The sequence below is a fragment of the Vidua macroura genome, chromosome 3 (assembly GCF_024509145.1).
Source record: "Vidua macroura isolate BioBank_ID:100142 chromosome 3, ASM2450914v1, whole genome shotgun sequence".
Classification (NCBI taxonomy): Eukaryota; Metazoa; Chordata; class Aves; order Passeriformes; family Viduidae; genus Vidua; species Vidua macroura.
This window is the reverse complement of record NC_071573.1, coordinates 19,165,178-19,179,381: the sequence shown is the minus strand read 5'-3', so window position 1 is coordinate 19,179,381 and position 14,204 is coordinate 19,165,178. Positions and strand designations below refer to the sequence as shown.

The following is a 14,204-nucleotide window of genomic DNA, read 5'->3' as shown; positions in this document are numbered from 1 at the left end:
TTTAACTCTGCAGAAAATCACAAAAAGGAAATAACCTTGTTGATCTCTTTCCATTAATATCCCTCACATTGTTTGTCCTATGAATTATGACTTATGGGAAAATTAACTATCCATGCTATACATCATAGACAAGCAAGTCTTAAACAGTGTATGCTGTAAAAATATTGACATGCCTCCAAGAGGTTAATTTCCCTACAGATTAGACCTTTTTTTCCAAAGGAAACAGTAACACCTATTTGAACTGCATAATAGAAGTAGAACTCCAGTTGTTGAAATTGTTTTTTTATGGACTCTTACCACCTAAATCTCAATGACTTCATGTTTCACTCTAAAAGAGAAATTACTCCAAAACTTGGGGGGTTATTGCAGAATTAATTAATTCTCTCATCACAGTAATTTACCGCTAGTCTTCTGTTTTACACATCTGGGCCAGGAGGTCTCTAATCAAGCATGTTGTTAGCTATTTCTTATGTCAAAGAGAAATTAGCAGCAGGATTGCAGTAGTTGGTAGTGAGGGAAAGCTTTATTCATTCAGCTGTAATGGTTCAATTTGCCAAAACCCCTCAAAATTCAACATGTAGCATCTTAAAACTGCTTGGTCTCTGATCAGTGGTGTTAAGTTCACTTTCTCTTCAAGGCTTGATTGTGTGCTTGATTTCATGGTATAGAAAGAGCAACAAATATTTCCAAAGACCTGACTACTCTGTTTTTCTGTCAATTCACATGAACAATGCTGGCTTGGCCTCGGTTTGCCTTAGTGAGGAAATGTGCTTAGGTCCAACCCTGTTTGGGCTGAACATCCTTCTGTGATTTTATTCTTGAATTTTACTGCATGAAAAATGAAGCCTCAGATTTAGGACATTCCTTTCAGTAAAGGTAGTGTGGGAAAGCAAAAGGAAATTTCCATGAGGATGAAGAAAGGCAAAACATAGAACTCGTTGCAGACCATGAAATCAATAAGCATTATCCAAATCATGTCTGGGCAGACTACAACAGGTTTCCACAAACACTTATGTACACCATGTGAGGACTTTTTAGAAAACACATATGTGTGTTTTGACTGAAAATGTCTTATACTGCCTATTTTTAAAACACTGTTTTGTAAAATAGATGCTTATGATGGAAAGCTGCAAAGACAAATGTAACTCTTGCATTGCTTCTTACAAAGCAAAAGAACAAAATTATAGAATGGTTTGTGTTGGAAGGAGCCTTAAAGATAATCCAGTTCCAACTCCCTTGCCATAGGCAGGCATACCTTTCACTAGACCATGTTGCTCCTATTCGTGTTCTGTTTCCATTGTCAGATGGAATTTTCATGCAAAATTTGCTTAATCCAAAGAGGACAGCTCTTGTGTTATGTCTCTAGCTCTAGACGTAACAGCCATCTGTAAACCTTCAGTAGAATAGCACTTGGTACAAATGAGGAGTGCAAATTATCATTACAAAATCAGTCATCTTGACTTGTACTTCTTTTCAATGTGGCCTTAAGATAAGGCTTCACAAAGTTAGTAGGGAAATGCATCTACTTTGTAGAACTGCTAGTATATTCAGTAAAGGAAATTATATGTATCCTGTATGGCTCAAACCTTACTTAAAGACCTTCTTGTTAGAAGTCTATCAGGAGAAAAAATAAATCAAGCTTGTGCTGCAAAAGTATTGGTCTTCTATTTATCAGTAGAATTGTTTCTTTACAAGTAATTTGTTTTGCTCTTCACCATTTATCTCTTGGGCACTCAGCATTGTGTCCATCCTTGAAGAAGAGCTCCTGCACGCTTTTAAATGAAGCCATGGAAAATAGTAAAAGAGTAAACACGTCTCTCTTCTTCTCTCTTACTTTAAGAGAGAAGAGTCTTACTTCTCTCTTACTTAAAGAGGATTTTGTTAGAGGGTAAAAATATGCTCCACTGTGCACTATTGTAGTGCACAGTAGTAAGGATTCCAGATCTGAAATCTTACCTCTAACACCACAGTGCAGAAATATTTACATTAGCTAAACTACTCACTGTTAATCTGGATCTTGGTTTAGGCAGGGAGGTTCTTATACCATGCTGAATGCTTTGATTAGCAGCTATTGCCTGGTTGTGAGCCTGTTTTAATTTGCAGCTTAGTTTCATTCAGGCTTATTTTTTTGTTGTTGTTTATTCCTATACCAAACTGGCTTTTTGTTTAAATGGCTTTTGTTTGTGGTCTTGCATTTTAGTTTCTTATACAGTAAAAAGAAAGCAACGCTATCTCCTGTTACCCTTTATTTATGCAGTACAATTTGCTTATCTTCTGTAAATAAAATTGATGACAAAACCTATGTTATTCTCAAGGGCAGTGAGGTCCAGTTTCAAGATACAGAAGTTTTGGAACTCTCCTCTTACTGCAGGCTAATTCAAGGAGAATTTATGTTTACAGCATAGACTGAAGTAGGAAATTAAAGAGACTAAATGAGTTTTAAACTGTGTTTTGCTGGTCTGTTCTCCCTATAATTGAACTAAGTCAAATGGTTTTTCTGTGGTTCTCTTCTACAGGCAGTGGTTCTCTTCTAGAGGCAGTAACTTTCTGTTACTAAATCGAGAGCCTTTCCTGGAACTACTGTTTTTCTATTAATTTTCAGATATTGCAGAAGTTGGGGAGCTACGAGGGTTAAGTTTGAGCTCCACCCATTTGTTTGTCCCACAGGAGATAATTCTCTCATCATTTCAGTGGGGATTGTTTACCAGGATATTTTCCACTAACTTTAAAACTCAATCTTTGTTCTCCATGCCAAGTGACACACACAAAAAATGTGCACTTGCATCTTGGGAAGCATCATATCCTCAGGAAAGCTGTCTTGATTAGGTTTATTACTCAGCTGTAATTAATTACTCAGCTCCAAAACTCAAGCATATCAATACACTTCATGATGTTTGTGTCCACCTTGGAGGGAAGGAAAAGGTGGTAGTGCTAGTTACCAGCACTGATTGAGCAGCTAACCTTGGAGAACATTACGCAATACTAAGACTGTTTCTCCAGGTAGAAGCAACGCTATGGGCCTTTTGTAGATAGAGTAGACTTCATTGCAGTGATCAGCATTTACACCTATACGAATTACTAAAATGGCCAGCACGGGAATGTCTGGTTTTAACTGGGTGGTAGGAGGTGGTGGATTGAGTGTGTGCAGGGGAAAGTAGGAAGGAAAATATTCAATATAGCAAAAGCTGGCACTATAGAGTGGTATAAAAATTTTATTGTCAAATCTTATGTATCCTGTTTCATGCTGCTCATGCTTTGTCTAATTTTGATCATCTATTCAAGCAGGAATAGCTGGCAGAATTATTTACCTTTTCTGTTTTCAAACAATGATGTGAAATTAATTTATCTGTAAACTCACAACTTGTTTCCACTGGACTGTTTCCTGAAGTTTCCAGACTCATAAATACTGTAGTTAAGCCACAATTAGAGTTTTATGTGTTCAGGTTCAGGCATGTAAAGAGATGGTTCTTTACATCTCCTCTAAATTCATGATTCATGGCCTTCAGATAACAAGCTAAAACCAGAGTAGAGCATATATCTTCTAAATTTGTATGTAGAATCTTTCCCCTCTTCTTGTCTCTGACTAATGAGAGCTATTTCTGGATAATAAATTGAGATTGTACTTGAAGAGCATGATTCCTGCTGTCTAATATGGGTTAATTAACAGATTGCCTTTCTAAAGGATCACTTAGTCTGATTAAATTTTAATTGAAAAACAAGAAAACACATGAGCACTTGAAAGACTGAAATAAGGAGTGTTTCTCTCTGTGACAAATGTGCATTCCCTACCCTCATTCATTTTGCCTAGGAAGCAAACTAGGAAGCATATAGAGTAAGAGGACATAGAGACAAAGGGAGGTGCTTGTTGTCTTTAATGAGACTGCCCTTTGCATGTTAAATCAATTATTTCCTCTCTTCACTGCGTTGGCACTGTCAGCAGTTATGGATTAATAAAGCCAAGTGCTTGGTCTCTGTTACAAATTCATCATTTTAGCATTATTCCCACAGCCACTCTACTCTTGCAAAAACATAAAACCCAGGAGAAACAACCCTGAAATGCCCAGATTGAAATTTGTCACTCTGTTCCTTTTAAGACTCAGTCCACTGAAGAACCTTTTGCATTGTTTAACTCGTGTGTAATTGTTGCTGTGTTAAAATAATGGTGCTAAAGAGTAAGGATGGAAAAATACTATCTATCATCAGTGCCTGGAAGAAGGTGTGGGAAAACTCTTCCATTTGGCAGAATAGCTAGAAAGCAGGTATATTCTGCAAGGTCAGGACAGATTCTTAAGCCACTAGCCTTAATAAAGAAAGGTAGGGAGGTGTGACAGTATTATCTCTTACGTTTTATTTATAATGGCATTGTATCTAAACACAAATTCTTTTGAAAAACTTCACTCACACACATTTTTGGAAGGTCCTGCAATAGTAAAATGTGGTGGGTTGACACTGGCTGGATGCCAGGCACTCACCAAAGTCTCTCCATCACTCCCCTCCGCAACTGGACAGGAGAGAGAAAATACAGTGAAAGGTTTGTGAGTTAAGGACAGGAAGAGCTCACTCACCAATTACCATCACAGGCAAAACAGTTTCAACTTGGGGATATTAATTGAATTTATTACTAACAGAGTAGGATGATGAAAAGTAAAATAAATCTTAAAAACATCTTCCCCTTACCCCTCCCTCCTTCACAGGCTCTATCTCCTCCCACTCAGTGGCTCAGGGAGGCAGGGAATGGGGGCGTTATGGTCTGCTTATCACACTCCTGCCACTGCTCAGGGAGAGGGGCTGTTCCCCTGTTCTGCCATGGGGTCCCTCCCACAGGAGACAGTTCTCCATGAACTTCCCCAGCACGAGTCTGTCTCATGGAGAGCAGTTCTCTCTGAACTGCTGCAGTGTGGGTCACTCTGAACTGCTGCAGTGTGGGTCACTCTTCCGTGGGGTTCAGTCCTTCAGGCACAGCCTGCTCCCATGTGGGTCCCCCATGGGATCACAGGTCCTACCAGGGAACCTCCTCCAGAGTGAGCTCTTTTCATGGGTCTGTATGTTCCTGCCAGGACCCTGCTCCAGCACAGGCCTCCCACGGGGTCACAGCCTCCTCTCAGGCATCCACCTGCTCTGGTGTGGGGCTCCTCCACAGGCTGCAGGATCTCTGCATCCCCAGGGACTTCCCTGGGCTGCAGGGGCACAGCTGCCTCACCATGGTCTGCACCAGGAGCTGCAGGGGAATCTCAGCTCCAGAGCCTGGAGCATCTCTGCCCCCGCCCCCCCCCCCCCCCCCCCCCCCCACCTTGGTGTCTGCAGAGCTGTTCCTCTCACATTCTCACTCCTCTCTCCTCTGGCTGCAGTTACATCAGAGCAATAACATTTTTTTCCTTTTTAACTACATTATCATAGAGGTGTTACCATCATTTCTGATAGACCCAGTCTTGGCCAGTGGTACATTCATCTTGGAAGTGGCTGGCAGTAGCTCTGCTGGACATGGAGGAAGCTTCAAGCAGATTCTCACAGAAGCCACCCCTGTAGCCCCCCCAGCTACCAAAGTGTGGCCACACAAACACAATGGATTCACTAACCCATAGCAAGGATGCTGTTGTTTAAATACTCTTTGCATTTACAGGTTATTCTGGAATTTTAAGAACAGCTAATGTGATAGAATTTCAGATGCAAATAGGAGTTCACTGGCATATCCAACAAACTCTTTTGCAGAGAGATTTTGGAGCTCATGTTGAGCAATTCCAGTTTGCTTTGGGGTATGTCAGTGTTCTTCTTCAGTTCTGAGCACGTAAATAAAACTTACAGAAGCTTCCTCAGAATTATACTAAATAGTGAATATTCTCAAATGTAAAGGTATGTGCGTAGGATTAAGATGTCAATGTTTTCTAATCCCTCTTCAAACTCAGTTATGCCCTTTGAAGGACATACATAGGGCTTCTTTACAGCATAGATGCAGTTATTTAGTCAAGAGTATTTTCTCTCTGGTAAAGACCATTTCTGTGTTTCTCTGTGTTTGATAGTATCTTGTTTGGTAGTTTCTTGTCTTTGGTGTTCTTACTGGACAGCCTGTTCTGTGCTGGTTAATCAGTAAATTAAAAGGGATGTTGAGGTTTAATCCACAGTTTTCTTCATAGCATGTACTCAATTACTGTCACTGGAATCTGCTTTCAAAGTCCAGTAAAGGACAAGGTATCCCACTCTGTGCCTTCTCCATCTAAATGGAGATAATAAAATATTGCAATAAAACTAGAAAGACTGCTTTAAAAGAAAAGAAGTGTCAGCCGTGTTGAAGTCTCGTAATAGGAGTTTTCCCACTTAAAAATAAATCAATAACGAATTGTGACAAAATGACTTAAATAAGAAATCAAGAACAAGACACGTAAAGAAACCTTCTGGGTATTCTGTGTTCTAAACTAACAGCCAAAAATGATACCTAGTTTACTGTCTGTTGTATCACAGAACTATGCAGAGTGAAAACCAGGCATGTATTTACATGCATTCTTTAACTATCAGGCTTAGATATAGGGACAGCTTTGTATGAAGTGGCATGTGCTGGAGGCTCAATTAGGTAAGAAAAATTCTGCTTAGGTGAAGGCACAAGTTCCTGACAGACCAAAGTAAAGCACAATGAAGGGAAAGCAGTAAGTGTCTTGGTTCTGTAATTAATTCATGCATTGAGAAGCACTGTTGCATGAACAGAATGAAACACTGAGAAGTTGGCTGGGTAAATGAAGACTCAACAAGAATAGCCAAACTTTTTCTTCAGAGCAAGTTCAATTTTGTTATATAACCTTTTGGATAAAGTGTGTTAATATAGAATGCATTCAAACTCTACATATACCTTTCTACTTTGTATGCTGTAAGATACTGGTGGATCATTTGAAGTCACTTGTAGCAAATCTGAATAACTTTATAATTGCCTTATTAAAAGCACAGAAATAAACAAAAACCACTGACATGTTGAAGCAGTTAAAAAAAGGCAACAAAACTTCTTTTAGTTCTTCTTTCTCCGAAGACTGTGGAAAAGTGAGAAGATAATATTCTATCTGCTGTATTGATAGAAGTGTGAAAATATAATCTCATTCTGGATTAAATCCTGCTATTGTTGGAAAAAACTCCTCCCTTGAAGTATGTTAATCCATATTTTGCCAAGACTTTTTTCCCCTACTGGGAATTTTCAAAACTTTGTCCTCTGATAAGAGAACTATATTTAAAGACTAAACTGTTGATTGAAAAATGCAAAGTATGTATGTACTTGCAATAGCACTTGCACTGCATTTATAAAGTAATTGCTTATGACAGCAAGGGGAAAACTTTTCCCCTGCTATTTGTAGTTGATCTACGTAGGAATGTAAACCTGGGGAATAACACTTGTTTTCCAGGGTTTGTTTTTATTTTTTTCTTCTATTTCAATTCATAAATAAGAAGGAATCCTGTATAGTCCTAGTGATCTCTCTATTTTTTTGCATAATCTTCATGTACTCTTTGGTTATGTGTGTTATTTACATCTGTCAACATAAGCATGAAGCTTGTAAAGTTTCTATTCTTCTAGAAGTGAAAGTTAACATTATTCCCTCAATGACTGCTTCCTATTTTTTTGCTTCAGTTTCAAGCAAAAAAATCTTGACCTTGTGGTTGGCAGCTACCATACAGAACCCCATTGTCCTGTTAGAAACAAGCTGTTTCTGCCTTGGATTTTGTTTGTTACAACAGACTATACAAGCTCTAGGATTATCAAGAGTCTTGCAGAACCTAGTTTAATATAGGCCAGCTGGGTATTCACTCCTTTATGCTTAGCTGATCCAGAACCAGACTTGTGTAGTCAACTGATGTCCTCTTCACTCAATGTGGAATTTATTAATTCCCACCATCCTTCTATAATGCAGGTGCTGCTGACTCATATCCTGCACCTCTTGCCCCAACCTCTTGCTTCCAGCTCAACTCTCTGCATAGGTCAGTAAAGGACAGTAAAACTTTCACAGGTTAGCAAGACACAAGGGTGTTGCCTGTCAGACTGAGACAATGTGGTTCATTTGTCTTATTTTTCTTTCTCAAAAAAGGTCGCAAACCATTCCCCACAGAAGAGAAGTAGGAAATCCAGGACTCAGCTAAAAGACTTCTTTTTACATCTGGCATGGTTCTTGCCCTGACAAACATGAAATTCATACTGCAAACATAGATAATGCTGAGAGGGAAATGAGAGGTCAGCTATCCTAAGTCCTGCTGGTTCATGTAATCCTGCAGAGACTGTCAAGTGGCGAAGGCAGCCTCAAAGGCTTGTCCACTTGGCTGTGTCCACTCCCTTTGCTGGCCCTGCTCATATTGCCAGGGCCAGTGTGATTCAGCTTGAGTCCAAGTGAGCAGTTAGGGTAAGTCTGTCATTGCACTAGAGATGGAAGTGAAAAAAGATGGCAGGAACCACAATTGTGTGCCTTTCTAGTGGCTTTGAGCTGCTCAGAAGGGGAGGATGGTTACTACCATGCTTTCCTGAGGACTGTTGCCTTGGGCAGATCACATATTAAAGGTGCCAAGTGGCAGAAACGTGTGTCCAGATAGGGTGCTGCTGTTTTGTATTTTAGGCTGTGTGGTTTTTTTGTATGCTAATCCTTAAAGAATTTTTTTTCCTTTCCAAGAAGTGATGAGCTTCCATTTCTGTGCATGACACGTGTATAGGAGCCGTTGTAAAGATGACATGGGAATAGCTGATCTTTATACTGCCTCAAAGAAATCATTTCACCGTATGTGAATTCTCTCAGCTTTCTGCAGCTCTGCCACGTTGTGTCTCTGGCTACCAAAGTAAGCAGCGTGGCACAGCAAGATTTTCTTAGCAGTACTGCATCTGTCTTTGAGGTTAGGAAGAAAGGTGAAAGACTATATAGTTCAATATGAATTCTTTTAAGAACCCAAACAGGAATTTTTAATAAAACATTACTTGTGTACACCTCATATATCTAGACATGAAAAGTAATTGGGGAGAAAGAGTTTTTTATTCATTGGTAAAATCATTAGTTGCATAGTTGGCTTCACTTTCTTCTTCCCTACCCAAAACCCAAGCTGCCAAGGTATTCCAGAGAGGAAAATATTTTCTCTGATGGACAGTATCTTACATTCAGTTGGGGCACATTGGGGGTGCAGAGTGAAAGCCAATCACCTTCAATATCTACCTTGTTTGTTTGTTGTTTTCTCTTTCTCCAGTGACTATAAATCAGAACAATAAATTACGGTGTTTAATATTACATTAGATGTAATATTAATGTAACAACTAAACACAGAAACTTACTCAGTAGTTGAGCTGTGACAGCTGCAAGCCAGGATTAATATATTCTAGTTTGACTGTGAGTTTACAACTTGATCTAGCTATAAAGTACTTAAAAAATTCAGACTGTGCCTCTGAAATAGGTTCTGCTGCTTTTAATGTGTAAGCAGACATCAAAGTGCAATATGCCAACAGGACAGGAAACTTCTGGCCATGGCCACTGTGCTGCCTGTCTACATAATGAGTCTGAGGACGCTGTCCTGTCAGTCTAGCTGTGACCACCCACAGGCATTTTTCCTTCAAAAGGGTTACAGGCTGAGGGGGTTTCTTTTCTCTTTATATACATGTAGTCAATCCTGAGACAATATTATTCAAGTCAGCAGAACTTTGTAATGTATATGTGACTTGGGAGTCTTAACATATGACTCAGGTTTTTTATTATTGGAAAGATATCCATTAACAATTAAATATGTTTTTATTGCATTTAAAAATAGGATTATTATAAACAGCTGACTGCTACTGTAACTTTATAGCTGGAGCCAGAAAACCTAAATCACTATAAAACCCATATTGGACGAGTAAAAGGGTATGCAATTTGCATGGCATGGATTTTAACTGTTTATGTAGTTTTAAAGTCACTACGAATTCCTTTAGGCTTTTTGTTCATACAATTTCTTTTACCACTTCACCTATCTCTTTAGCCCTGCTGCTACTGGATTTGGTTAAAAACTGAAATCTGGTTAAAGATTAACAGGAGTATACTGTTCATCTGATAGTTTAAATTTAAAATTTATTACCCTGGACAATTGTATTGTGATTGGCTAAGTTGTCAGTATTACACATACCTATGATTAGATAACTACTGCACTTCTCTGTTTTCTTCAAATTGTATAAAAGATTTAGATGTCAATGTGAAAAAAGATTGCTGTTAAACTTTTTTTTATTCCTTCTAGGAAAGTCTCTAAAGTACTTGGTAGATTCTAAATTCAGTGTTTTTCATTGCGCTAAATCTTTACATCCTTGATAAAAGAACTTGAGAAAGAAGCAAAATTACTCCTATGTTCTTTTGGAGTCAGAAGTGAGGACAAAGCCTAGGAGTCCTCAAAGGATGCTTCAGTTCTTGCTTTAATGGATTCTGCTTTCGAAGCTGTGATTGTCCATCACACTGTAATACTGTTGAGAGTAGAATGAAAGCCATTGGGTCTAATTTCAGGCTTAATAGTTCAATTACATCTCCTTTCTTGTGGAAAAACAGCATTTCAAAAGACAATTGTTCATACCACTAGGAGAACCTTAAAGCTGACCTTAGATCTATGTGTCATATCCGGGGGAATGCTTTGAATAACATGAGAGGCTTTAGTCTCTTCTAAAGAGATCTGAGTCTGAGCAATATCTGGCTGTTCTTCCTGTATGTAATAGGGCACCTCTGGGGCAGAATCTGTTGCTCTAGTTTATATATAGCCGGTTTATTGTCTTCTGTCTTCAGTCTGGTTTATCTGTCTATCTGGCCACGAGTACCCCAGAAGTCCTTTTTTCTTCCTATTGCTTATTGTCATCAGACGTAACTGTTCCTTACTAGAGTATCTTAAGATTTTCTTGCATTCCTTAACTCTTAGAATAAAATCAGTCAGTGTGACCTGTTTGGGCCAAGACTTCTCCTTGCTATTTTTAAGTTTGTTTTGAGAATTTTCCACCCCTACTCTTACTCATATGGGGGGGATTCAAATGGCAGGTGTCTAAAACAGTCCTGCCTTTATCAGTATAAACTTTCTTGAGGTGAGACCTAAGGCAATATATGAGTTAGTTATTTTCAGCTTTTGCATTTAGTCATACTTGAAAAGGTGTTTTAAAATTACATCTTTCAAGATATTAACACTTGCACCATCTACCCTCTTCTTCCTTGCCTCGTATTTTACAATCCAAAGACTTTTTGGTGGAAGTTTTCTGTAGTTTAGGAAATCAAGCACATCCAGCTTGGGGCATTCTGTATCCTAGCATATGAAAATAAAGGCATCTCTGACATTAGACCCTAATAGATTTGCCAAGCAAAAAAACACAACCATGTTTGCTGTTCAGTTGTATAGTGCCCACTCACTTTTTTTTTGAGGTTTTTTGTTGTTGTTGTTGTTGTTTTGGGGATTTTTTCGGGTTTTTTTTAAAGCCAAAAGTTTAATTATTTCAGTATGTGCAAAAGTTAAGCTGCTTGGAAAGCAGCTACATATTTCCCACAGCACCAAAGCTATATAAGCGTGTTTTGTGACTGTCTTTGTTCCTGCAGCTGGAATGCATATAGTGCATTCAGACTTATTGCAGGCATAAAGTAACTTAGAAGACTGGACTGTAGATCTTAAATAACTGTGTGCTAATGGCCAATAGCTGTGTGCAAATAGGGACAGGAAGAGGATGTCAGCTGTGTCTGGAAAATTATCTGTGGTTCACTATACCCAGGGTTCATATAACTTGTAGAGCTGGCCATCTCCCCCATGTTGTTAGCTGCCTGGCTGTGAAGGGCAGCTGTGTGCCACTTGGTCCAGCAGGTTCTTCCCCTCAGATCTGGAGCCTCTTTAGACCTCCAGACCTCAAATCCTGGCAGGTCTTGACATAACTGTATGTTCTGGGAAACTGAGCTCATAAGGTCAGGCCAAGGTGGATTAATGCAATGAGATGACAGCCCATGACAATGGGAGTGGATAGTTCACTGGGTCTCTCAGAGATCACTTGCTCTGTGAGGAAACAACAACTAAAAAAAAAATCCAAGTCTGATTATGGAATGGAAAATGACTGGAAAACTGGCGCTTAGTGTAACATTTAGGCAATGGAAGAAGCCAAGGCATCTTTTCAAGAATAATAGATAACAGATTGTGTTTTCCAGGTGATTTGGATGTCCTTTGGGACTTCCAGGAAGTTCCTCTGCAGACCATGGCAGAAATGAATGACTGTACTTTGATTGGTTTCTTCTCAGATGAGCTCTTCTGATCCTTTTTTTTTTTGGAAGAGGGTTTGTGTGTTTTACTTGCATGCTCTCAACCTGCCTGTTTTAGGATGGCTTCTCATTTGTACACCACTTTCTCATGATAAATGAGTGCCTTGGTGAGAACTCTGCCCCTTTTCTATCCAGAGCCTGTAGGCTATGGAAAGACACTGCATCCAGTTCTACACACACTTTGAGTTTACCAGGAGAAAAAAAAAAATCTAGTTCTTTACCTTCATTGACTTTCAATGCTTCTCCTTTTATCTGCTGGAACAGCCTGTGTGTTGAAAGTGCATTTTTAATTAAATTGTGTGCATCTTGTATATGTACAATACATTCACTTTGAGGGCATTTTTATTACAGTAGGAGGGTGGTGATATGTAATAAGTCTCAAGAATAATTAAAACCTGTGTTAACTTGTGTATGTTTTCAGTAGTGATTGAACTTTGTGTTGAGTCTCTGCTGGGTCCAAGATCAGATCTTAATCAAGTCGAAAGGAAGGAAGGGGTGATGGGGGAAGGAAGAGTTGGTTGTTGCCTTTAAAAGTTCTTGCCAGTTTAAGATAATCATCACTTGTCATGTTTATTTCTAAAAAAAAATTTTTTACAGTATATTGCTTCCAGTTTTTAAAATATTTAGCTGCTGATAGTTTCTATGTTCAACACTTACTGACAGAGAAATGCAGACAGTGGGTAACATTATAAAACAATATTTGGAAATATCTTCACTTTTTCTGTCTGTTGACGTAACCTTAGAGTTTTGTTCAGTGTTTACACTGAAGGGAAAAAAGCAGAGTAACATGGTAAGGCTTTAACTGCATCATGATGTTACAGGGCAAACATTTAAATAACTAGAGATTTCCCAGAGAGAATATAGTATATCTGTTTGGTTTTTTCCTTTTACTTTGGAGAGGTCAAAGTGCACTCCAGAATCAGCAAGATGCATGGTTTTGATCTAAAACTTGCACTTTCTGCACTAATAATAATTAGTGATTTGCATTTATCATGGCATACCAGATTCCAGCGTGGGAGAAGAAAAGTGCCTGATTCAAGGACAATGATTGGAATCCTGTTGCATGAAATGCTTTGAAAAAAAAAAGTTAATTTCTCTGTCTTTGAAAAGTACAGTTTTACTGTTTGCTTTTAGATGGTTTGAGTTCGGTAGAGACAGCAGGTGAATTAACATGAATCACATGAGCTTTGCCAAGGATTCTATGACATTCATACGCAAGTCAAGCTGAGGCATGTACCAGTGTTTTGAAATGCATAGTAGTTCTGAACATGTCCCTAATATTAAACCAAATTCAAAATCTGCACTGGAGGTTAAATGCTAGTTCAGTCTGCAGAGTGTTATTTGCTCTCTGGAAGAGATCCATTTGGTTTAAACTTGTAAGTCAAGTAAAAGTTTATCTAATTAAAACTCCCTATTGAAATGTCAGAGCACCTGCATTAATTTTTCTTATGTGAAGAAAGTTTTTAGTATTTCATAAAATTATTGTTAGTGAATATACTAGGCCAGCCTTCACAAAAAACTCAAGAGATTATTTTGAAAGTATGAGCTAAGGGGGAAAACCTGAGAGGGACAGGCACATTTCTTTTTTTAGGCTGCCAGGATTCTACAAGATTGATTGTTACTTTTTCCTTACAGATTGTGTCAGATGCTGCTGGACAGGGGGTTGCCATCACTGGGAACAATACTTTCAACAACTGGAATTGGCCTAACGCTGTGATCTTTGCTGCTACTGTGATCACGACAATCGGTAAATATTTACTATGTCAACCTTCCTAGCTGTAGTTTTCTGTAGGCTCTACTGTTTTTGTACTTTCCCATTTCTATGTCAAGGTAGCCACCGAATAAAGTCCCCGTGGCTGGAGCTGCCTAAAATATGTGTTCACCTGCAGATGCATGGAGGAAAAACCAAGGGTTTTGGCACCCTCTCCATGTGTGTACAGAAGAGAAAAGTGTGCCTTTCCAATAAGT

General features: G+C 38.8%; 1 protein-coding gene across 1 annotated transcript in view; it reads left to right on the top strand.

The window, feature by feature from the left end:
• The window catches only part of KCNK5 (potassium two pore domain channel subfamily K member 5), a 34,362-nt gene that overhangs the window by 12,106 nt on the left and 8,052 nt on the right, over window positions 1-14,204 (top strand). Inside the window, exon 2 of the mRNA XM_053973005.1 lies at window positions 13,872-13,983. Within this exon, the coding sequence (XP_053828980.1) occupies window positions 13,872-13,983 (112 nt within the window). The remainder of the gene's footprint in view (window positions 1-13,871; window positions 13,984-14,204) is intronic.